This window comes from Galleria mellonella, unplaced genomic scaffold (assembly GCF_026898425.1).
Source record: "Galleria mellonella isolate WM207_F2 unplaced genomic scaffold, CSIRO_AGI_GalMel_v1 utg19, whole genome shotgun sequence".
Lineage (NCBI taxonomy): Eukaryota > Metazoa > Arthropoda > Insecta > Lepidoptera > Pyralidae > Galleria > Galleria mellonella.
Window position 1 is genome coordinate 4,988,178 of NW_026442028.1, and position 25,688 is coordinate 5,013,865.

General features: G+C 36.0%; 4 protein-coding genes across 6 annotated transcripts; 2 read left to right on the top strand and 2 right to left on the bottom strand.

The window, feature by feature from the left end:
* Positions 1–271: 271 nt before the first annotated feature.
* LOC113521837 (aprataxin and PNK-like factor) lies at positions 272–6,230 on the bottom strand. 2 transcript variants are annotated; one of them, XM_052894060.1, is made up of 7 exons: positions 5,978–6,230; positions 5,138–5,209; positions 3,974–4,283; positions 3,073–3,371; positions 2,032–2,135; positions 1,549–1,724; positions 272–560 (listed from the first exon to the last, which is right to left on the bottom strand). In XM_052894060.1, the coding sequence occupies exons 1-7, from the start codon at positions 6,071–6,073 to the stop codon at positions 337–339; spliced, it is 1,281 nt and encodes a 426-aa protein (XP_052750020.1). In that variant the 5' UTR covers positions 6,074–6,230; the 3' UTR covers positions 272–336. The 2 variants fall into 2 exon arrangements, with proteins under 2 accessions (XP_052750020.1, XP_052750021.1); XM_052894061.1 differs by lacking the exon at positions 272–560 and adding an exon at positions 585–788 and having other exon boundaries at positions 5,978–6,229.
* A 5,665-nt stretch (positions 6,231–11,895) lies between these two features.
* On the top strand, positions 11,896–17,188 carry LOC113519299 (oxysterol-binding protein-related protein 11). Its single transcript, XM_031912887.2, has 5 exons — positions 11,896–12,262; positions 12,793–12,954; positions 14,077–14,174; positions 14,464–14,542; positions 15,478–17,188. The coding sequence occupies exons 1-5, from the start codon at positions 12,071–12,073 to the stop codon at positions 15,595–15,597; spliced, it is 651 nt and encodes a 216-aa protein (XP_031768747.1). The 5' UTR covers positions 11,896–12,070; the 3' UTR covers positions 15,598–17,188.
* Positions 17,189–17,191: 3 nt separating this feature from the next.
* On the top strand, positions 17,192–18,337 carry LOC113513553 (uncharacterized). The gene is made up of 2 exons (XM_031912881.2): positions 17,192–17,325; positions 17,939–18,337. Exons 1-2 carry the CDS (start codon positions 17,261–17,263, stop codon positions 18,102–18,104), a joined length of 231 nt encoding a protein of 76 aa, XP_031768741.1. The 5' UTR covers positions 17,192–17,260; the 3' UTR covers positions 18,105–18,337.
* Positions 18,338–19,181: 844 nt separating this feature from the next.
* On the bottom strand, positions 19,182–24,340 carry LOC113513555 (cytochrome c oxidase subunit 6B1). 2 transcript variants are annotated; one of them, XM_026897544.3, is made up of 3 exons: positions 24,183–24,340; positions 21,622–21,705; positions 19,182–19,434 (listed from the first exon to the last, which is right to left on the bottom strand). In XM_026897544.3, exons 2-3 carry the CDS (start codon positions 21,699–21,701, stop codon positions 19,266–19,268), a joined length of 249 nt encoding a protein of 82 aa, XP_026753345.1. In that variant the 5' UTR covers positions 21,702–21,705; positions 24,183–24,340; the 3' UTR covers positions 19,182–19,265. The 2 variants fall into 2 exon arrangements, with proteins under 2 accessions (XP_026753345.1, XP_052750016.1); XM_052894056.1 differs by lacking the exons at positions 19,182–19,434; positions 21,622–21,705 and adding an exon at positions 21,729–23,951 and having other exon boundaries at positions 24,183–24,313.
* Between the last annotated feature and the right edge of the window lie 1,348 nt (positions 24,341–25,688).

Consider the following 25,688-nt stretch of genomic DNA (forward strand, 5'->3'; position numbering starts at 1 on the left):
CTCATCTATCACCCTTCACTGGTGCTCCGCCAGCGTATCCCGTTAGCGCAGGGTTACCATACCATTTTCACCCATCAAAAAAAAAACCTGTGCTACAGACTCCAGACAACTTGTAACAATGTATGTAAATAACAAACTAAACTATCTAACGTTAACTATACATTATTTTATAATTCTAATTATTCTAATAACGATAAATGGCATAAATATAGACAAATAGAGATATGTTTTTTATTATCGTACAGAAAGAGGAGAAATAATATCCTTGATGTTGCATAAAACTTGAATATTTATAAACAACAATTATTTTACAATCACATATCAACATAACATAATTCAATCGTCCATATCTTGTGTGAAGTATTGACTCTCTGTATCATTAGTCGATGACGGTTGCCAGTCATCGGAATCATCTGTTTGGAATGGGTCACTGTTCGACTCAGAATCGCTCCATGTGGGCCTATCGATCGTCTTTCTCACTCTTTTACCTTGTAATATGAGGTCTTGCGCCGGTGAGTCACCATTACTATCATGTCTGATTCTCTTAGTCCTTCTACCTGCTATAAACAACATTCGTCTCTTAGTAATAATTTTAAATTAGGAACATCCAATAGGATTTCATGATTGAATCGATAAATATCACAATAACACCGTATCTGTTTAGAACTCGTAGTCGAAATCGACACTGTCTCCGTCTGAATCCTCCACTTGGAAATGGTCATCGTAAAAGTTCACAGCATGTGCATTTATATAGAATATATTACCGTGTCTTTGGACTACTTGCATACCTGTGCAACAAAACGGAAATGTTAGTTAATTAGGGTTCCGTACCTCCAAAGGAAAATGGATAACTTCGTTGTCCATCTGTCCGTCTGTCAAGATCCTTTTTCTTAAGAACCCGTGGAGGTATCAAGTTGAAATTAATATCATATACTCAGGTCTGCAACCATTTAAAGCAGTGAAAAAATCAAGCTTCTAAATCGACGATCAAAAGATAGGACCATTTATGTTCCATTTTACGGTTACTTTCCATCAGGTGGGCTGTCAGCTCGTTTGCCATTCTAAGTTGTATAAAAAAAATTATATCACATATTTTGCCATTCGTAAATGTAATCAAACTTATAGTGTACATTCCATTGACCTAAAATCATGAAATTTGGCAAGATGCAATGTCATGTAGCACAAGCAAAGGGAAAAAATCCGAAAACCGCAAATTTGTAAATCTTTCACAAAAATTTAAACTTGAAAATTTTGTACGGAACCGTCGTTGCGCGAGTCCGACTCACACTTGACCTGCTTTTTTATGATAGAGCGGCTAATAACCTGACGGCCCAGCTAATAGAAAATAGTCGTCTATAGACATCAACAACACACTATGTGTAAGGTACCCATGTAATGCCATTCTTGAGAATTATGGTGCCTCTATATCTTGTAATTTTACTGCTATGTCTTGCTCTACAAAACCAAATACAGCTGATCGACAGTAGAAACCCACGTAGACAATTTGTATAAAATCTCTTAGCAAAACTATATACGTGCGAGTCAAACCTGGTTGAGCGTGGGGCGGCGGCGGCGGCTGCGTGCCGGGCGGGTGGTCGTGCATCTGCCAGTGGCGGGGGTCGCGGCGGCGACACGTGCGGCCCCACGGACACTGGCCGCGCTCGCCCGCGCCCCAATCCGTGTCCGCCGGGTGGCTGAACTGCGCTTTGTGCTGAGGATTTTTTCTATACAGAGACATGCATACTTTAACTGGTATATTATTTTTTACTACTATCAAAATGGCGTCTGCTTGCACAACAAACAGTTCTAAGTCACCTACAACCATTTACAACACATATAGTCATCATTCCATCTGGAAGGTTCTCCATACCATGGTATACTTATACACTAGTAGAAAAAATTAAGGGATCCAAAAAATCTATAAATTTTTCAAATGGCTGTATCTTTCGATTATTTTGCTAGCAGTTCACAAATAAGGCTTATTGTGAATTATTTATATCTATTAAAAAACTAATAAGTTTGTATACATACCTGTAACAGTTGGCTCCGTACATGCATCGTTCCCGCAACTGAGGAATTAGTGGTTTTGCTGGCGATGGTGATGGGGTCTTTTTATTGTGAGATCCAGAAGCATCCTGAAACAGATTTTGTTTATCCAACCATCGCATAGAAGGGTTTACCATTTTGATATTGTCATTGATTAATTTCTAGCAACCCAATCAAGAAATCAAATTACAAGGTACAGTGGCATAACATCTTTATCCTCAGGACAAGGCTTGAACCACTCATCATGGGCGACACAGTATACTGCGATGCTTACCACTTTCCTTAAGGTGGCCCATAAGTTTGTTTGCCATTCTAAGTTACATAAGAAAAAGCAAATTATTCATATAGGTCATTTTTTTATCACCTTTTATTATTATCATATTTCTATATTACATTCTTTTCTCTACCATACAATGGAATTAATTTAATTCATGACAATATATAAAAAATTAAATAAATAATCTTTTATTTTCTCTAAGAAAAATTGATCCTTCATACAAGGGTCATAAAGTTAGAGGGAGACTTTGTACAAAAGTCGATTGCTTGGGTACCTCTGTCCCATTCGTGTTTCAACCGTGAAGCAATTGTGTTTGCATGGCTGTGTTTCGGTTTGAAGGGTGGGATATGGCGTGATGTTACTGGGTACAGAGGAATAACACCCGAGTCCTCAAGAATGGCAATGCATGGAAGGTATCATGGGCCAAACAATATACTCTGTTATGTCCATGGTACTGCTCATGTCTATAGGCGACGGTTGCCACTTTCCAACGGGAGGGCCGTCAGCTTGTTTGCTATTTTAAGTTGTATAAAAAAAAAAGTTTTAATAATTTTTTTTTTTGACTTTGTAATAGAACAAAGTGTAAATTCATCTTTGATTGAGACAAAATTAATATATGACTAAGAACCAAAGCAAAAATTCCTATTAATCGTAAAAGGAAGTATCAAAATTTCAACAGATCAATTTTAATGATTCTTTTTAATTTCTTTTTATATTCAAATGTAACAATAATTGGTGGTTCACTTTACCATTTGATCATTACTAGGTCCAGCCTGTACATCATCTGTTTCTTGTTTAATATCATCCACTTCTTGTTTAATGTCTCCTTCAATCTTCACCTTTTTTGCTAAATCATCATCACCACCTGGAGTTGGACTGTGTGATCTTTTTATAGGATTTTCATCATTTGCATGATGATCAGTACCATTATTTTTCTTGTTTGTTACCTCATCATCTGTCGGTGTTACCTCATCATCTGTTGGTGTTATCTCATCTCTTGTTGACTGCTCTTGTGTCTGAAGATTTGACACAGACTGCTGAACTGTTGCTAGAATTGTTATAACAGATTACAAAAAATATATTACATAAGGACCCATGTAAAATTAATGATTAATTTACTGGACAAAGCAATCCTAACCTAATTGCTACTATGAACAAAGTTTATCTTGTAAACTTACTGCCTAAAATGTTTAACATGCATGCAAAGAGCCTAAATTATAATCCAGACATTTCAAGGTAACTTAGAAAACACTATATTACTATAATTTACCATAAAGTTTTTTTTTTTTATACAACTTAGAATGGCAAACAAGCTGACGGTCCACCTGATGGAAAGTGGTAACCGTCGCCTATAGACATGAGCAGTACCATGGACATAATAGAGTATACTGTTTCGCCCATGATACCCCCCATGTGTTGCCATTCCTGAGGACTCAGGTGTTATTCCTCTGTACCCAGTATATTCACACTATATCCCACCCTTCAAACCGAAACACAGCCATGCAAACACAACTGCTTCACGGTTGAAACACTAATGGGACAGAGGTACTCAAGCAATCGACTTTTGTACAGTCTCCCTCTGCTTCACATATTAATAAATCAATACTCATGTCTAGAAACTCATATGAAACCCGATGACTTATTACATACCTAAGAGAGATGGAGAGTCTGGCATATCACCCTCATCACTTCTTACTCGTGGTTCTATTGAATCATCATTATTGTCTATGCCATCATCCACCAGCTCTGTATTTGCTGTATACTTATCACATTCATCAACTTCTTGTTCAGGTGTATGTTTACTGACATCAGAGTTTGTGCAGTATAATACTTCATACCAACATGAATCTGGTAACATTCCAAATTTATCCCCATTATAAAGATTTACGGTACAATTCTGCCTTAATATTTGGGTCTCTTCAATGCCCTTTTTTAAGTAGAAGCAAGGGTTTTGGTGTAGCTACAAAATAAATGAAACAAAAACAAATATATTAGTATTATATATCAAATAAGGAATAACACAAATTAATCATGTTTTTTTATTGAGAATGGCTTATTACAATTGATGATCAGTTATATGTTAGTACCCTACATAATAATAGCTTTTTCCATAAAAAGTTATAACAGTGAGGGTGGTTCTAGAAAAACTCTGACACATTGAATTATTGATATACCACAATTAGAAAATTATTTAGGTTAAGTGTCACATGTATATATATATATTAGCTGAACTGGCAAACGTTGTTGCACCATATACATTAGTTCTAAAACTATACATGTAAATTTATCATACTACAATTATTATTGATTGCCATCTTGAAACCCTATTGCGGAATATAAAAATCGCGATTAAAAACCAGGGGTTAATCAGAAAAGGGTCAAAATTTGAATTTGTATGTGTTTTTCAATGCTAAATAATAATAAACTAAAAATAAAAAAATTCACAAACTACAAAGAAAAAAGAATATTTAGGTGTGGGTCACCCTTGTCATTGAGCAGTATGAAAAATAGATGTTGGCCGATTCTCAGACCTACCTGATATGCACACAAAATTTCATAAAAATCGGTATAGCTATTTTGGACGAGTTTGGTAACAAACACCGCAACACAAGAATTATATAATAGATATATATATATATAAAATCACAGTGAATTATTGACATGGTACATATTTTTATTTTACCATTTATATACAACCTTTTTTTAATCTACCATCTAGTTCAGTGTACAGTTCCGCCCAGGAAGAACTGGTAAGAGGCTTCAACTAATATATTACAAAGAGACATTAGAATTGAACACTATTTCATATCTTACTGCTTTAATAATGACTGTGTCTTCATCAACTTGTAACTCCCCATGGTTCCTTGATATTCTTTTGTCATCACACTGAAATAAAATTATAACTTATTGTAAATAGCTCTCTTTGCAAATAGGTTTAGAGAATAGTACCTCAATATCATTCCCCAATGTCGGTCAGTATGCTCTTATACATAAACATAAAACCTTTCATAAACCTATTTTACCTATTGAACTGTTTTATCTCTTTCTTTTGTGCTAAATTCCTTTTATTGAAAAAAAAAAAACAAAAAATATAATAGTTAAAAGAGGTTTGTAGAAGGTTGTAATTTATATAAATAAAGGAGTTATTGTCTACCCTAGATGGTTTGTTTAAACATTTCATTTCACTTAGCCTCTCAATTGGACCAAAATTAAAATTAATAAAAAAAGAATAATTACAAATATTAGGTATGAATATAAGTACAGACAGGGAATTTAATTTCAATAGAGTAATGCAATAAGATAGGATTAATAATAGATATATGTGATTATTATCTTCCTTAAGGCTGCCTACTGACTCAGTAATGTATAATTGGCAAATTAAAGATTATTTTACAGGGGGAGGGGCTGGCCACTTAAAAAAGCAAGTATGTACTCTCAGATCTGTCTTTGCTTATAACTGAAAGCTCTGCTCCTTCCTTATTCTAATGTAAACACTAGATAACACTTTAAATACGCCCATCATACGCCAGCTTTCTTACTTACCATAATTGCTCGTCATAATAAGCAATTAGGCATCTGCTTCTTAAGACAAAATAGGCATAGTTGAGTAAGATATAATTTTAAATATAGTGAAATTATAATAACAGAACTTACATTTAAAAATTTACCCCTTCCAATCAAATGCGTCCCTACATCAAGTTGTATCTTGTATGGGTCTTCAGAATCGGTCCGTACTAATTTAAAAACCATTTTATCACAAATAATCTAACATAATAAGTTCATGAGTTTATAATGCACGCAACAAAAGTTGGAGAATTGAAATTAATTCAGTTAATTAATTGAAAACAAATATACAAAAAATAGATGATATCAGATACAATTTCAAAACACAAACACTATGTTGCCAACAACAAATCAAAATTCCCCGAAAAATTATAGTAATTATACCAAAAGAAATTTCCAGCACAGTTTCTTTATTGGTCTTTTGCCCAATAACATATAATAATATGATAACATGGTGAAATGAAATGAAATATTACAAAATTTGTATTATACAATCACAGAGTAAATTTGCATATATTGTACAATCCAATGAAGTAAATACTTTAGGATGTGACATACGTTGGCATATTTTTTATTTTTTCTTTGTAATCCTATTTCTTATTATATGTACCTACAATAAACATAAATTATTACTGACAATAATTTATATAAATCGATAGATAGATAAAAAAGCGAATATTTTCGCTTTCAATAATTAAGTACAAAATAAAACTAATTAATATGAATGAAAATTGATATTTTTGCATATAAAAAAAATAGGCTGCTACGCTATATGTATTTTACTTCCTAAATTTAAAGGGAAAGTTACTAAGTTAGCAACATTACTTATTCCAAATTTATTTTTAAATTTATATCCAAATATTTAGGCAAAGAAATTTATATTTATATAACTATGTTAATTGTATTATTTTTAATTAATTAATTATAGGATGCCTCTGAAGAAAATCTGAATTTTATAATTTTGCATTTAATAGCTTATTTTTATTTAAGACTTTGTCTTGGAAATTTTCCTCGAGATCGGATACTTAACAATCATAACAAACAATTACACATGGTCCCGTCACGTATTTATGTATACATAAAGTACAACTAAATGTTTATCTATCCCACCACATTCATCCCTAATTTCTTAACTAGGGATGAAAATGGTAGATGAAAAATTCTCTTCAAAAAGTTTATTCCATAGATATAGGATAACGTATACTTTATAGTGTACGATTTATCAGTATGAAGACATTTTACACTGTGGTAGTAATAGTAAGAACAGAGAGCCACAGTTTATAGTAGTCTTAATGTTAATATAGGAAATTGGTAGTAACACTCACCAGTATTAAGCAACGCCGGGATCAGGATCAATGTTAAGGAAAACCAGGACTAGGATTTTGGTTACCTACACTAGTTAATATTAGTCAGTTAGAAAGTTCAGTCAATGTTCATAGTATATAAGACAAAAGGGTAATCTGTCATATTTATTCAAATATTATTTTTCTTTATTTTACATTGACAAGCGCTGCTAGAATGCATATCGCCTGCCATTGAACCAAGGAGGTTCTTAACATCTTCTCTCGATGTGTAATCCTAGCAGCTTACTAATCTTCTCTAACCTTGGCTTTGGTAAAGCTTTGGTGAAAATATCCGCAAGCTGCCACTCACTGCTAATTTTCTGAACCATGAGATCACCTTTTGTCACAAGTTCTCGAACAAAGAAGTGCCTGATGAGAATATGTTTTGTTCTCTTGTGAAACTCAGGATTTTCCGCTAGTCTCACCGCGGCTTCATTGTCCACTTGTAATACAGGAGGATACTGTATTTCAGTAAGTTCGCTTAGTATCCTAGTTAGCCAAATGCATTCTCGAGCTGCTTCACTGGCTGCAACTATTTCTGCTTCAGTGGTTGAAATTGCAACACTTGCTTGTCTTTGACTCATCCAAGATACAGCACCACCAGCAAACATGCACAGTACTCCAGAAGTTGACCTTCCAGTACCAACGTCTCCTCCATGGTCAGCATCACTATAACACTCTATGATGCTCTTTTTATAGTCCTTTTGATACAAAATACCCATATCTTGCGTATGTTGTAAATAACGCAGAATCCGTTTCAGCTTTACACAATCGTCTTCAGTTGGATTTTCCAAATTTCTTGAGACGACACTAACAGCAAATGCAATGTCAGGTCTCGTTCCAACCATGAGATATGCTAAGGCTCCAACAATATGTCTATAATTCAACAACATATTACTCATGTCGACCTTATCCCGGTTTTGAGACATGTCTCTAACAATTGGTGTATGCACCGGTCTGCAGCTGTCCATCCCAAACCGTCGAAGAACTTTGTTCACATGACACTTCTGATGAATTTTTATGCCGTCTTCTCTGGTTATTATCTCTATACCGAGAAAATAGGATACAGACTTCGTTGTGATTTTAAATTTTCCCATTAAATCTTTTAGGAAATTTTCGATCAGTTTCTGATTAGATGCAGCTACCAAACCATCATCCACATAAAGAGCCACAATGAGCTTCTCGCTAGACTCCTTTCTTGTGAAAAGGCATGGATCAGCGTCAGATACTTTCAAACCGATTTCCTTGAAAAAATCTAATATACGCTTGTTCCAGCACCGAGGTGCCTGCTTCAAACCATAAAGACTTTTCTTCAGTAAACAAACTTTACCAGAGTTATCTTCATGACCTTCCGGCTGTCGCATGTAGATTTCTTCATCAAGATCGCCATACAGAAATGCAGTGGATACATCAAATTGCGCCATATGCATCTGTTCACTAGCGGCAACAGCTAATACACTTCTAATGGTCGCCATTCTTGCTACAGGACTGAATGTTTGATAATAGTCCACGCCTTTCTTCTGACTATATCCCTTAATAACAAGCCTAGCCTTGTATTTGTCGACATTCCCGTCAGCATTTAATTTGACCTTGAAAACCCACTTGCAGGGTATGACTTTCCGACCTTTCGGGAGATCTACCAACACCCAAGTTTTATTTTCCTTCAGAGAATTAATTTCCTTATCCATTGCCTTTCTCCAAAGTTTACTTTCAGCACTTCTCACAGCTTCCTTGTAGCTATTAGGTTCCAGTTGATTACCAGTGCTCTCTCCATTTATATTATATAGAACAAAATCATTGAATTTCTGTGGTAGACGAAGCGATGACCTATCTCTAAGAATACGACTACTTTCCTCTATAATCTCATGTTCATCCATAGTTTCGTGAAGCTCGGCTTCGTCATTTCCTTCTAATACTCCCCCACATTCAATAGTTTGTTCTAGCGTATTACTTCTTGCATCATCAAATATATCTTCATTAATAACAGAAGTGTCTTCTCTATCAATAAACTCATTATTGTTTACAAGACCTTCAACTTCATCATTATCAATTACAATATTCTGAGCATCAGAAGATTCTACATGAGGTAATTTTTCATCATTCCTCTGTTGAGTTATCTCTTGTAATGCCAAAGGTTGCAACTCAATTACATTGCTAGGAAATTCTGCTTGCATGGGTTCAGACACCTTCAGTGATTCACCTCTTAGCAGAGACATATCATCAAATGTTACATCTCTTGACCTTACTAAACCAGTAGAACCATTCCAGAGACGATATCCATCATCATTATCATACCCTATTAGAATACATTTCATAGCTTTCTTATGTAATTTTTTTCGAGTCTGTTTAGGCACGTGAGCATAACATGATGACCCAATGATCCTCATGTGTTTAATCCTTGGCTTTATACCAGTCCAAAGTTCTGAGGGTGACTTGTGTTCCACTGACGTTGGCCCTGTCCTGTTCAAAATATATACAGCAGTATTCACCAATTCAGCCCACAAAGTTTCAGGTAACCTTTCATGTGTATGCATCATAGCTCTAGCACATTCCACGATCGTTCTGTTATCTCTTTCGCTATTCCCGTTTTGTTCCGGTGTATACGGCATCGTCAGTCTTTGCTTTATTCCATTTTCCACCAATATTTTCCGTACTTGTGCATTGTCGAATTCACCACCATTGTCACTCAATAGTTCCTTAACAACATGACCAGCTACTTTAGCTTCAACTAGAAACTGTTTCAATTTCTCGTGTACTTCCGACTTATTCCGAAGAAAATACACAAAACGATGACGTGTATATTCGTCTTTGAAAAGTACAAAATATCGTAATTTGGAATAACTAGATGGAAAGGGCCCACAAACATCCGAATGTATGCGTTCTCCAGGTTTCGTAGCTTTATCTCGTACACCAAACTTTTGTCTGTGAGATTTTCCAAAGATACAACCTTCGCATAATTCTTCACTATCTTTTGTTTTTATTCCCAACTCTCTATCTATCAGACTTCTTATATGTCTTTTATTTTGATGACCAAAACGTTCGTGATAAAGTTGCAATATATCAACTTTCTGTACCAAATTTACTGACATATTAATAGGCGGTACGACTCTACAATTCAGCTTGTATAATCCTCCATACCTCTCCCTATTTCCTGTCACAGTAATCATTCCTCCTATTTTCATAGTACAAGTAGTGACCCGTGATTCAAACACGCTACCTGGATTCCTATCTTGCGTCGATAATACAGAAAACAGATTTCTACTTATCTGAGGAACATACCAAACATCTCTCAAAGTCGATCTCACAGTATGTCCATTAACATCGGCCTCAATACAAACTGATCCTTTGCCTACTGCCTTGATCACATTTTTGTCCGCCGTAGTTACAGTGTGACTTTCACTGAAGTATTCGAAATCTTGAAAGATATCATTCCGCATTGTAACATGATTCGTAGCCCCATTATCCACATTCCAATGGTCACGATCTACAATACTACTTTCAGCCGAATTCACAGTCAGTAACATCATGTTAATTCCCTTACTACTGCAATCTTTTCGAGAAACTACTTTCTTAGGACAGTCTTTCTTAAGGTGACCAACCTCTTTGCAACCAAAGCATTTAAACTTTTTGCTACTGTCCTTGTTATTACTACCTTTGTCTTCACACTTACTAGGTTTCTTCTTGACTCCTTTGACAGCAAAGGCCTCACAACTAGATTCACTGTCTACATTGTTACCGAGTGCCTTTTCATGCGCACACAGCTGACTTGTGATATTCTCTATATTCCTATCCTTCTTAGACATTAACAGCCAACTTGACTTGAATGAAAAATATGTTTCAGGTAAAGTATCCAAGATTTTACAAATTAATAGAACTTCAGGTAAATCCTTACCTTCCTCTTCTTTCATTAATTCTTGCTTGAGCTTATACCACAGATTTTTCAACTTCGAGATGTGTGAAGCTATGTCATCAGCAGAATTTTTTTTATATCTGAAAAATTCTAAACACAAATCATACAGGCGGTCCTCACATACACCTTCGTATAGGCGATGCAATTCATCCCATATTTCCTTTGCGGTCGTTAACCTTAGAATTTTATCCAGGATATTATCAGAAATATTATTTGTTATTACAAGTACAGCTATACTATCCAACTTAGTGTAGCTTCGTAAGTCCTCTTCGTACTTAGCCATAGCTGCTGAATCCCCAGCACTACTATCTGGCATTTCCGGTTTTTTAATTGATCCATTTATTACATCCGTTAAACCGTCTATTCCCCTTAATAGTGCTGACATGCGATACTTCCAATGTATCCAATTTTCACCTTCTAGTTTATTAATTTGAAATTTCGACACATCCATTTTGAAGTTTGGTATTAGCCCATAACCTAATATAGGAAATTGGTAGTAACACTCACCAGTATTAAGCAACGCCGGGATCAGGATCAATGTTAAGGAAAACCAGGACTAGGATTTTGGTTACCTACACTAGTTAATATTAGTCAGTTAGAAAGTTCAGTCAATGTTTATAGTATATAAGACAAAAGGGTAATCTGTCATATTTATTCAAATATTATTTTTCTTTATTTTACATTGACAAGCGCTGCTAGAATGCATATCGCCTGCCATTGAACCAAGGAGGTTCTTAACAAATGTCACTTGCAAAAATACGTATTTTATGTCAACAATGACAGATCACCTATCTAATCAGTATTTCTTTATTTATCTTTACATTTTTATAAATTATAATATATAAATAAATTTTCAAACTTATCAATTTGGTTTCTTAATGAAATTTTCCTAATTGTAATTACGATTACCAAAACTTTTTTGTGAATAAAATGATGAAAACGACGAACCTAGGCTCGGGATCTCATAGGCCCTTATCAGGGCAGCTTTACAAATACACAAATGTAGTAAAAGGTTGGCAACAGAGATGGTTCGCAGTTGATCCTGAAACTGGTGTGCTGTCTTATTATCTTTATGATGGACCTGGAGATACTATACAACCTGGACAGCCTGCTAGAGGAGAGGTGGGTTGTTTTAAACTTATAATTTCAATATTAAAGTTAGACAGATAAAGTACGTATTTGTATTGATACAACGTAGGACCCTCTTCGTGCATCTTAATTATCACTTCAGTCATTCAGTGTCCACGATAGGATATAGGCCTCTCTTATAGACTTCATGGATAATTTAGCTAACTTTAGGATTTAATAATGAAACGTAGATTTCATTCTTTGATTTTCAACAAAGAAGTATATTCATCATAATGAAAATCGCAATGAAACAAACTGGCAACTTATAATTTTAGGCTAAATGTAATTCTTTATACAAATTCATTAAATTTCCTGAAAAAAAAATTTGCTTGTAGATCTATTTATATGATACGATACCATTAAGTATGTTTTATTTTAGATTTTTTTTTAATATCTATCAATTAGAAAGCTTGCCTCAGTCTTAAATAATAAATTATTAAAATGAAATGTTTACAAAATGTAATAATATGAATTCCTATGCTTAATTTATGTAAAAAAAAATTAAATATACTAATATCCAACAGGCACATTTGGCAGCAGCAGTAATATGCCCTAGTGATGAAGACTCGCGCACATTCACTATCAATTGTGCTTCTGGTGACATGCTCAAGCTGAGAGCAACAGATGCTAGAGCTAGGCAGGAGTGGGTCAATGGACTTCGAGCAATAGCTGAAATACACACTAAAGTAATCTATCACAATTAATATTTAAACATATTTTTATATTTTTCCATATATTAGGCTTAGGTATTTTATATTTTAAAATTTTTAAAATAATATAAATTAATAGAATAAATAATTGTTATTATGATTAAAAAAAAATTACTAAGTGCTTTATAGTGCTCAATAATATTTCTAATTATTAAAAAAAAGCTATGTAAAAGTATCTAAATCTATGAGTAAACTAACTGTAAAGTAAGGAACTTATCATTAAGACATTTAATTTCAGTTGATTACATGTATGGGCATATTTAAGGGGAAGCCAGGTGAGCCATTCCCACCCCAGAAGTGTCTGGTGCTCACCAGCAGCCTCAGCAGAGTAACTTATAGCTTTGACCAAAGACATGTCTAAAAGTATATTATGTGCCTTCTTCAAGGGGTTAGCCCCCTTTCCTTCCTGGAAAATAAATATAGTAATGATTAAATGAGGTATTAATTTGAATTTCAAAACTGAAACAACAAAATCAGTAAACCTCATGTATTTTTTGTATGCAGTTTAACATTCTTCATGCCTGTATTGCTTTTACACTCTATGTTAATCAAAATGGCATTGATGTTTCACCATAATTAAATTATGTTGCCAATGTAGAATTTATTTTGTGCCAGAAAACAAAATGTAACGAAACTTGTGTTGTCTTTGAATGTTTTGGATTAGATTATGATTGGCTGTTTTTGCACATTACAAGGATTGGAGTTAGGTTTAGTTATTTAATATGCATTCTATTAATATTGTAAATGTGTTTATGTAAATATGTTTTTTTTTATGCAACTTATTCTAAGTTCTAAGGCAAACAAGTTGATGGCTCACCTGATGGAGAGTGGTAACCGCCTATAGACATGAGCAGTACCATGGACATAACAGAGACTGTTTCGTCCATGATGCGTTGCCATTCCTGAGGACTCAGAAGTTATTCCTCTGTATCCTGTAAATTCACTGCCATATCCCACCATTCACACCGAAACGCAGTCTTTACTTTGCTCATTAATTACTCATAAATGGACTTAACAAATTTGAATGAAATTTGATACACAGGTATCTTTAGGACATACATGTAAATATACATATATGTATACATGTAAATATTGCAGGCAATGGGTGCTAATCCGCCATTACAACCAAGAGAACAGCTTGCTGTCCATGATGCTATGGCGTCGGCCAGGCAACAACTTCAAGCCACTGAATTAAGGTTGTCTTTTTATTACTATACTGTGGAGAACAGACATCTTAGTTTTAAGTCGTTAAATCTTTTATAACAATCTAAAGAATCACATATAAAATGCTATAAAATAACCGATCAGTTGAATTGACTGAAACTTTATGAAGGTATTAGATACGTAATTATCATTTAAATATAAAATAAAATATAAGACCGGATTCATGAAGAGTTTTAATGGGAATGATATACAGGAACTACATAGTTAAAGGCGGGCAACGCCGCGGGATACGACTAGTTACAATGTATGTTCACCTTTCAGCGATGCCGCTTTGGCGAGATGTATAGAGTCGTCGGATTCACCCTTCCCGCACACAGATCCCGACTTGTTGCTTTTGAAGGTATTTATATGAATTTATTTTTATTAAATTCTCGTTTTATATTATTAGGATTTTTTATCCCCTCGAGCGTTTCTGCATTGTACGTTGTACCGAACAAAAATGTAGTAACGCGCGCTAATGCAACAGCGTTGCATAACTCGAATTTGCAGCGACGTATTCCTTAATCTCTAATCGAAATTTGGTAATTTCAAAAATCGGTGACGCAGTGAGTGTAGTGAGCTAGCCTAGAGCCGATCACTCTACGGGTTAATGGATATAAATGAAATACTAACCTCCCGTGTCCTAATAAAGTTTCACGGGGGGAAAGGGATTGTTAGTAATGGAGACTTAGAATCCCATTGCTAGCAATATACCCAACCAGGTTGACCTCCTCGCGGTTCCCCCTGGAAACTATCGTGGTTAATGATGAATTCAAATGAACTTAGATTGGCAAACAAGCTAACGGCCCACCTGATGGAAAGTGGTAACCGTCGCCTATAGACATGAGCAGTACCATGGACATAACAGAGTATACTGTTTCGCCCATGATACTTCCCATGCGTTGCCATTCCTGAGGACTCAGATGTTATTCCTCTGTACCCAGTAAATTCACGCCATATCCCACCCTTCAATCCGAAACACAGCTACTTCACGGTAGAAACCCATTATAACATTGAACGCCCAAAAATTATATAAAAGAACAAGTTCACTTTAAGTTGATCGTGTCTGGATACATTTTTAATGTCTATTGCATAAAAAAAAAAACATAGCTATCTATTTTTTTTTTTTTTAACCTTTTTCCTTTAATTTGGAACATGAATTATATCACCTTGATTTATTTTACCAATAAAAAAATCATGCAAAAAAAGGTTAAATTTGAAAATAAATCTCCATTGCATGAATTGCCTATTTATTACCACAATCAGAAATGCTGATTTTGGAACGTTATATTCCAGGCAACATCAGCGGCGAATATGCAGTGTCTCCTGCAATGCTTGGGCATCCTCCACCGACAGCAGCAGTACGCTACCGTCAGCGTGTCCAGCGGGAAGCATTCCGATACCGAGATACATTGATCATCACGTGTCTACGAGATGTGACATAGCTACATAATGTAGTATACGCTATAGGTTCACAACCGGGGCGATATCACCCCTCCCTCCTCCCAGTAGGTGGGCGCTACGTACATTATCATCATATCAGCCTTTAACTGTCCACTACTGAACATAAGCCTCCCCTTTGGAGGCTTTTGCCAGTAGTTGCCACGCTTGGTAGGCGGATTGGCAACCGCAGTTCGGCTTTAGAGATGTTTTAAGAGGGATGCTGCTGCCCGTCCCTTAGTCGCCTCCTACGACACACACGTGATAGCAAGGAGTGGCCTATTCTATGCCGGGACCACATATGGTCCCGGCATAGAATAGGCATATACGCTACCTACAATATATCATATAAATTACTAAACCCTATAAGGAAGTAGGGAAACTGAACATTTTCAAAAAATTAAACATGGATCGTTAAAAGCAAAAAAATTGTAGTATGCGTCCAGTTGTCAAGTTAGTATAGGAGACTGAAAGATGTTGTTTTTGAAGTTTTGATTCATAAAATGTCTGTCCTAATTTATTTTATAGTACGGGTAGGTTTTTAGTTTTATGTATCGCTGATGACTTCAACTTTATCCTTTATATCCAATATCTTTATTCCATAAGACCTTCCAGAGACAACTTTTATTAACTATTTTTTCAATGTTATTTTTTTTTTCTATTTTCGCCTTTTAATTCCAAAAGTATCACACTGAACTGTGAGTTATGGTCAATAGCAAAGTTTATCCTTATTATAAAATGGAATTTCCAGTAATCTAACTTCGAATTGACTTACTTTCTGTAGACATGAGCATCTGCAGAGATTGTTTGATATTTTTTTTATATGCTCTATTGTCGACTATCCAGCAGCAATGTATTTGTTGATTTTACGAACTTTAATTTTGAGGGAACACTTTTTTTTTTTATTCTTTTGTATGAACTGTATATGTGGCAGTATTCTCCATGTAAAAATGTATATTTTATAAATATTTTTTTATGTTTAATGGACTCGGCTACTTCCTACACGTGGCCTCTTAATGTATGTATTCTTGCTGATTATTTCTCTTATTGCAGTAAAAAATAGTCCTTATTGAAATAAGCAATACGTAAGTACCTGTACTGTTTTATAGATTGAATTACGTTTTAGGTCAAGAGCATGTCGGATATGCACGATGTAGTTACGTAGACATTTTGTCTCTCTGAGAATTATCCCTTTACTGAAAATGGCGAACAAATTGATGTCACATCGTATGGAAGAGCATACCAATAGACAAAAGTGATTTTATTATTATTATATTAAGACTTGTAATCAGCAACGAGACAAGTGTATTTTTTATTTCAGTCTTCAAATATTTATGTGTTAAGGTTCTTAAATAATGTTCGGTAAATTTATCTTAGCCCTATATTATTTATAAATTTTATACCGCAGATTTGACATCGGCAGTGTACCATACTGCCGAAATTTTTTTTTGTTTTGTTTTTTATTAGATTCGAAATTTAAAACAGTTTAATCAATTGTATACTGACCTTCTGTAGATAGAATTAAACCGTGGCCCTATAGAAAAATATATTGATATTTACAATTTCATTTGTTTTATTGTATGTCAAATTGACACTCATTTATATACATATGTTTTATTATTTTTACCTCTAATTCAACATGTGTGATCAAGAATTCAGGACGATACGGATAGATCCCCGGTATCCTTTCACCAATCAAACAAAGTAAGTTTCTAATATAAGCACAAGCAAGAATACCAAATTATCAGAGGGAGACTTTGTACTAAGACGTTTGTTTGAGCACCTCTGTCCCATTCGTGTTTCTACCATAAATCAGTTTTGTTTCCATGGCTGTTTCGGTTTGAAGGATGGGATATGGCAGTGAATTTACAGGGTACAGAGGAATAACACCTGAGTCCTCAGGAATGGCAACGCATGGGGCGTATCATGAGCGAAACAGTATACTCTGTTATGTCCATAGTACTGCTCATGTCTATAGGCGACAGTTACCACTTTCCATCAGGTGGGCCGTCAGCTTGTTTGCCATTCTAAGTAGCATAAAAAAAGTAGTGTACCATAATAGTTGGGGAGGGCACTAGAACTACAGCTGGACTTTCAACTGTCGGTAAAACTTAATTCCAGGTATATTCATCACGATGAGCTGACTGACCTGCCTTTTTATTCTCACCTATCATCCCTTACTGGTGCCCCGCCAGCGTATACCGTTAGCGCGGGCGGGGCCACCATTCCATTATCATTCATTTAAAAAAGGGGGTCAGAGGTGACAAACAAACACGTTCATAATAGATATAAAGAGTAATGTTTCATCGCCTTGTAGGGCGTGTTACGACAATTACTGCGATTTCTACAAGTGCACCCGGCTGCTAGGAGATGTGGACGACTGCAAGATCTTCAAGCGGTACTTCGAGACCATCTGCCCGAACCACTGGATATCGCACTGGGACGAGCTGAGGGATAAGGGCGCGTTTCCTGGACCTATTTAGGTACAATGTGAATAAAGAAAGAGGTGTAACACATTTTCGGATTTTTTTTTACTTATAAATTTATTTATGATACTTGAAATATATATATAATTTTAAATGTTGTTTTATATACTGTTAACTGTTTCATATATTGTACGCTTATATAGCAGGACATGGAGATACTATTTAACTGATGTAATACCTTAATTTGACCTATGATCCACAATAAAGTCATTTGTATTTGTATTGAAAAATGATTTTCTAAATAGATCTGATCGAATCAAGAATCGAACCTAATGTTCAGCAGCCATAAACATGAACATTGATCAAGGTAAAAATTGCATGTTATAGAAGTTTTTTTTATCACGAATGAGCCAATAAAGCTTATATCAAATCCTAATACAGAGAGAGGTATAAAAAATTATAAGACTTTTCCTATAACTTGATCCCATTACGTACATAAATACGTAGAAAAAAATATTTTCTCAAATGACTAGTCGAGAATCGAATCCGGGACGTTATGTAAAAAGCACCGTCACTTCATTCACTTAGAAATGAATACAGCCAGAAGAACTCTTACCTTCCAGTAATCCAACAGACATGTCTCAAGAGAGCATTGCGCACCAAATGGTCATGTAACCGTTCGGGACATGTCAGTCGTTGGACCACTATTTCTTGCACTCTGATGCGAGTACAGTCCTCTTAATTCCCATCCCATCAGCAGTTAACTGTCCACTGCTGAACATAGGCGTTTCCAATAATGGTTTTGCCAGTGACAGGGAAGAGGGACACTGCTGCCAATCTTTCTACCAGTAAGTTCTCTTAGTCGCCTCTCACGATTCCTACGGGAAAGGAAGGGGTGGCCCATTCCATGCCAGGACCAAATAGCAATATTGGTATAATCATCATCATTTCAGCCATCATCCGTCCACTGCTGGACATAAGCCTCCCCCATAGACTGCCATAAGGAACGGTCCTGAGCCACCTGCATCCACTGACTCCCTGCAATGCACTTCAGGTCGTCATTCCATTTAGTGGGGGGTCGTCCTACACTGCGTTTGATTCAATACTAATAAATTATACAATAAAACAACAATGTAAATCAACTCATTATAATGGCTATATCACGTACAGACCTATTTAAAATAAAATTGCATAAATTAACATTTGCTATGGAATAGCTTAAATTCTGCCTGGGAATCTGCCCTCTTCGCGCTGGGTGTCCCATTTGTCGACCCATTCATTGGGACAGAGGGATTTGAATGTCCTTTTGAAATAGTTGCAGGGCTCGTATTTCTCACCGCGCACCTTCTGGCAACGGTAGAAGTCTAGGTAGCTTTGGTAGCAGTGTCTGAAAATGGAAATCAAATATTAAAATTTTGGCTTTGTTTAAACCAATTTCAGATGGAGAATTTTTTATTAAGTTGTTTAACATTAATTAACCGATTCGATAATGCTTATTGCAATCGATAGTGGTTCACGTGCTAGTCTTATCATAATTTCAGCCATTATCCGTCCACTGCTGGGCATAGGCCTCCCCTATAAATTGCATAAGGAACGGTCCTAAGCCACCTGCATCCACTGGGGGGAAGGGATTGTTAGTAATGCGGACTACCAGTCCTATTGCTAGCAGTATACCATGTCAGGTCGACCTCCACGTGGTCCCTCCTGGAAACTATCGTGCTGAATTGCAGATATATTCATCACGATGGGCTAACTGACCTGTCTTTTTATTCTCACCTATCATCCCTCACTGGTGCCCCGCCAGCGTATACCGTTAGCGTAGGCGGGGTTACCATTCCATTAAAAAAAAACCTGCATCCACTGACTCCCTGCAATGCATTTGAGGTCATCACTCCATCTAGTAGGGGGTCGTCCTACACTGCATTTGCCCGTACGGGGTCGCCACTCAAGAACCTTTCTTCCCCATCGTTAATCCCATATTTAGTGATAATTGAAACTGCAGTCTTTCTTTAAAGTTTAAAGCAATAATGGCTTATTAAGAAACAAAATCCATTTTACCTATATAATTACAATACCTTTATTATTTAACTAAATACGCCAGAAATAACAATGAACTTAAACAATTTTGAACATTAGAAACGTGTTTGGTATAAACATCTAATAATATGATTGGCAATCAAAATTTGTCGGGGGGAAAGGGATTGTTAGTAATGGAGACTGAGAATCCCATTGCTAGCAATATACCCAACCAGGTCGACCTCCACGCGGTTCCCCCTGGATGATTAATTCCTAATGAATTCATTATGATGGGCTGACTGGCCTGTTTTCATTCTCATCGATCACCTTTCACTGGTGCTCCGCCACCAATCAATCCATTTTCATTCAACAAAAAAAAATCTAAATTCGACAATTTAAATTTCGTACTACCTGACACCAATAACAAACCAGATTAATTAGTGACGGCGGTGGGCTCGCCCCCCTTTTTTTGGTAATTTATTTTTTATTTATTTATTATTATTTCTCATCACAAACAATTAAGGATTTAATATCTATAACTTGAGAAACAGAACATTTTAACAATATTATTTGTGGGAGCTGGTGCCTGTACTAGGTGTTAAACCTGTATTAAAAATCACCAAGGTTCTAATAGGTATACTTGGTGAAATAAGGCCGATTGTTACGTTCATCACAAGGGGCATCACTCAATAAACTGCGAGGGGGGGGGGATTGTTAGTAATGATGTATATGAAGCCCATTGCTAGCAATATATCTTATCAGGTCGACCTCCACGCTGCTCCCTCTAGAAGACATTTTGGTTAAATCTTGCGGACTGATTAGCCAATTATGATAGGTGAGAATGAAAATGCAGGTCAGTTAGCCCATCGTGATGAATACATCTGGAATTCAGCACGATCGACCTCCTCGTGGCTCCCCCTGGAAACTATCATGGTTAATTCCTGATGAATTCATCATGATGGGCTAACTGGCCTGTTTTCATTCTCATCTATCATCGTTCACTGGTGCTCCGCCAGCGTATCCCGTTAGCGCAGGCGGGGTTCCCATACCATTTCCACCCATAAAAAAAAAAAATAAGTAAAAAGGAACCCGTTTAAGTTCTTACGAGTCGTCACTACCAGACGCTGTATGTTAGTAATTTGGGTAGCTAAAGCTCCTATGGAATGTGGAACGATTCATAAACCCAGCTGACGAAACTACAAGTGTACCTACTCTATACATCAAAGCAAGACGACTATTATATTTAATAAAGTATAAATGACGTAAATCCTTTGCACAAACTATTTCAACCCTCCTGATTGGGAGGGAAGGGATTGTTAGTAATGCGGACTGCAAGTACCGTTGCTGGCAATATACCCTATCAGGTTGACCTCCACGTGACTTCTAACTAACAGACCTGCGTGTTCATTCTCACCTATCATCATTCAGTGATACCTCGCTAGCGTATACCATTAGCGCAGGCAGGGAAACCACTCGATTATTATCCATTGAAAAAATCCTGGTTCCAGCTGTCGTTTACTTCTAAATACCACAGTAAATGTTCGGATATCGACATTACCTTGTCTGGTTCTGGTTAGGGAACCTCGGGTCGAAAGGTGCAGTTTTGATGTCGGCGGCGGATTTGATGATCTCGGGCATTTTGCTGGAACGAAACACAACACAACATTCATTTTTTAAATCCTTTATTAGGAAATTCTATTCCACGATACAAAATAAAAGATGCTGCGATGTCTAAATTTTAATTATAAACACTGGTAATAGAGTATAAAATAATATTTAAAATAATACAGTACAGAAGTCATAATAAAAATCTTAATGCTACATCTTAGCAATAATATTATTTGACCAATGGTCTTGTTTTTCTTTCTTCCTCACAGGAGGTCTCCCTGTACTTTTTAACTTCCTGCATGTATAGAGACCAGGCGTCTTTAGGGGCACTATCCACAGTCTGATCGTCTATTGCCTTGGCCTTCTTTACCATACCAGTCTTGAGGACCCTGCCACCACGTCTTTTTCCAATGAATGGCAAAGTTGGTTTTTTAATTAGAGGTTTCTCTTCCACCTCAGACTTTTTAGTCTCTTCTTGCATTTTCTTAAACATCTCTAAGAAACTGCCATCATTCTTTATTGGTATTGGGATAGCCTTAGATTTGGATGATGAAGCAGCCTGCATGAGTTGGTCGGGCGGGGGGAGTAACTCTGCGAAGTTAGGACCTTCCACTTCGGGTGGATCACCATATTGGATATCGTCCACATGTGTGGATTCAACCGCTCCCGGTGGAGGTTTCACTTCTTTCACAGGACTTTTTTCTTTCTCTCTCTCCTCTTGCCTAGTTCTATGCAGTTTCCAGAAGCGCTTTCTGTCTGCCACTGTAAACTGTCCACGTCTCTCATCATCACTTCCAGAATCACTGTGAGTTTGGCTATGTGACCGAGAGCTTGGTGATCGAGATTTAGAGTTGGGAGTCAATTTTTTATTTTTACCCCGTGATTTCGACCTTCGCCGTGACTTTGACCTACTTTTGCTGAGGGATCGCCGCTTTGTACTAATTGAGCGACGTCTCGAATGACTTTTTGACCGAGATCTATGTTTTGATATGGATTTTCTGTTGCGGCGTTTTGTTTTAGATCGTGATCGGTTTGAAACTGATGATCGACTAGAGCTAGAAGGTGATCGGCTGTGGCGCGATCGTGAACGTTTACTTTTAGAATGTCGCGGAGATGAAGATCTGGATCGAGACTTAGAGCTTGACGATGAACTGCTCCGTGCATAACATTTTGGAGGAGTTAAAGAACTTTGTTTGCCTTTCTTAGGCGGTGTGTTGTACTCTCGCTCCTTATGTTTATACGTTTTTGGAGAATCACGGCGATCAGTCTTCTTATAACTTTTAGGAGGTGTTACAGATGATCTGTCAGAATTTTTATGCCCTTTTGGAGGGGTTAATGCATCCTTTCGCTTCCTAGGTGGTGTCGATATATCTCTATGTTTTCTGTCCTTATTCATCAAATCTTTACTGGAATGGTATTTACTCGATTGTTTTAACATATCTTTTTCAGTTTGAAGTCTAGGAGATTTACTACTTGATTTGCCTACACTTGGAGTTTCATGAGATCTAGAGTGACTTCGGGATTTAGAACTTCTATTTTTCAGAGGTGGTGTAAGAGAACTATCATGGTCATGAGTTCTACTACTTTTATTCTTATAAGATCTGTCAGATGCAGAGGAATCAGATGATGATGATCTCTTATTCTTTTTATTTTTCCTTGATGAAGAGCGAGAATATGACCTGGACCGAGAACTTGAATGATCACTAGAAGAGTATTTTGATCTTTTTGACTTAAGTGATCTGCTTCTAGATTTGCGCCTTTTAGCTTTTTCATAACTACTTTCTCTATTTCTTGAATAAGATCTATCTCTTCTTTCATATGGAGAACCACTTCGTGATTGGGATCTGTAAGACCTCCGATGATTATAAGTTCGTGCATCAGCAGAGGAATGTGATCTATCACATGGAGGTTGTGAATATTCATAACTAGTCTGCTGCGTAGAAGGGTATGCAGCTTGGGAATCATGATACTTAGGATAATAGCTAGATTCAGGCCTCTGATAATAATTAGAATCATAACCGTAACCATAGCCGGCGCCGTATGCCTGGTAGCCATAATTCGGCGGTGGGCCGTATTGACTGTAGCTGACCCCGGTCCAGGGGTCAGTGCTGGGCATGGCACGGGGCGGCGGCGCAGCGTAGTGCGAGGCTTGCGGGTACTCCGACTCGGCGCCTGGCGGGCCACCGTCCCACGCGCCGCCCGCGCCATTGCCGCGATACGAGGACATAGTTATATGAGCCTCCTCGCATAACCTGCGGCAGTATGTAGGTACGCACACACCTACAAACAGAACAACTTTTCGGTGTAGACAGCAACTCTACGTTCCCCGTTCGAGAAACTCGTGTGTTTTGCACATTTCGTGGTAGGATGTAAATAATTAGAAGATGAGGAACAAAAAATTACGTAATCCGTAGCCGAATACGCGATTTACGAAGGTTGAATTTATGATACGAATAAAATATACGATATGAAATAAAAGTAACTAAAATATACCTTTCTACACATGCTCACCTTTTTTCAAAATTGGTTTTCTCAATTAATTCCAATAGAAAATGGCAGCGTACTCATTCGCTTATTCGCTTGCTTCACACAGAAAACATAGACAATATCGATAATTTTTGATAGAAGAGAGTTAAAATTTTTGGAAAAGGGAATATAATTTTGTTTATGGGCGTTTAAGATTCATAGACGGTCCATTTCCTATAATTTTCATTTATAATGAACTTAATTTTGAGGAGCCATTTCTTTAAACTTATCGCTTAATCTAATATTTTATTTGATACTTTCTAGGAATTGTTGTTTCATGGACTATTATAAACTATATTTATAATAATTTTTATTTAAATCTATTGGAAATTTACTTCAACTTAGTACTAAGCATAAAGATTTCGCTGTGATATCTGTAGACATACAATAATAAAGGTATTATCAAATTGAATTTTAATTTTTGAGATAGATTTAGAGAAACGACACTTCAGAATCGACTAAAGTGACTTAAACATAAATATATATGCGAACATTTTGCAAACTATTTATAAATGTCAGTAAAATGGTATTGCATAATTGGTTCTTATTTCTTATAATAACAAATTCCATACAAACATTGTGCATGTCATTATCAATTAATTAAAAACTTGTATTATATGTATAGCACGCTACTTCCTAATTGTGGAATAGATTACAACAAACTGCAATCAATTCTTAAGCGCTATTTAGAGGAATAGCTATTTAATATTTAAAATATTAAATTAAGTAGAGACTTAAATTAATATTTTAATATGATTGAATGCACATAACTGTTTAGTGTCTTTCTCTATATTTCTGAACTCTAAAGTAGGAAAAACCACAGACATATAATAAAGAAGCAGACAAAGCATTAGTTGAAAGCATGAGTAAGATATTTCTGTTTTGCTCATTTCTACAGTAAAATAAATGTTACTGTCTTTTTCTGTCATGTGTAATAATAATCCATCGAATTGTAATGAACACCAGTTCGCCATAGCTTAAAATCTAGCTTCAGCTATATGCTCAAGTTATATTAAACAACGAAAATTTTATGATTTTCAATTTTCTACAAGTGTAAAAAAAGGATATAAATATTAAAAAGTACAGTTCCTATTTGTGGAATAGCGTAATTTATGTACATATAGCGGATTAAACTTTTCACCGATATGTAAATTTTTTTTTTGGTCAACCTATAATAAATTATAAATATATTGCAAAAAATATGCCTTGCTGGAATGTGTGTTTACAAATAATCTTTAAATAATTCTATGAACAGCATACTATTATATAGAAACTTTGAAATAAGCCGCAATTTGTTTTTTATATACAATATGTCTTTGACATTTAACCCTACAATTCAGATACAACCTGCTTGCATACTTTCTACATAAATAAACTGTGTCGAATCTAGTAATGTAAATGAATAAAAATTTCACATACACATTTTCTATACACTAGCCTGCTATGAATTGAGAGAAATAGCAACTGATAATGTATCTTTTGTCCTTTTTT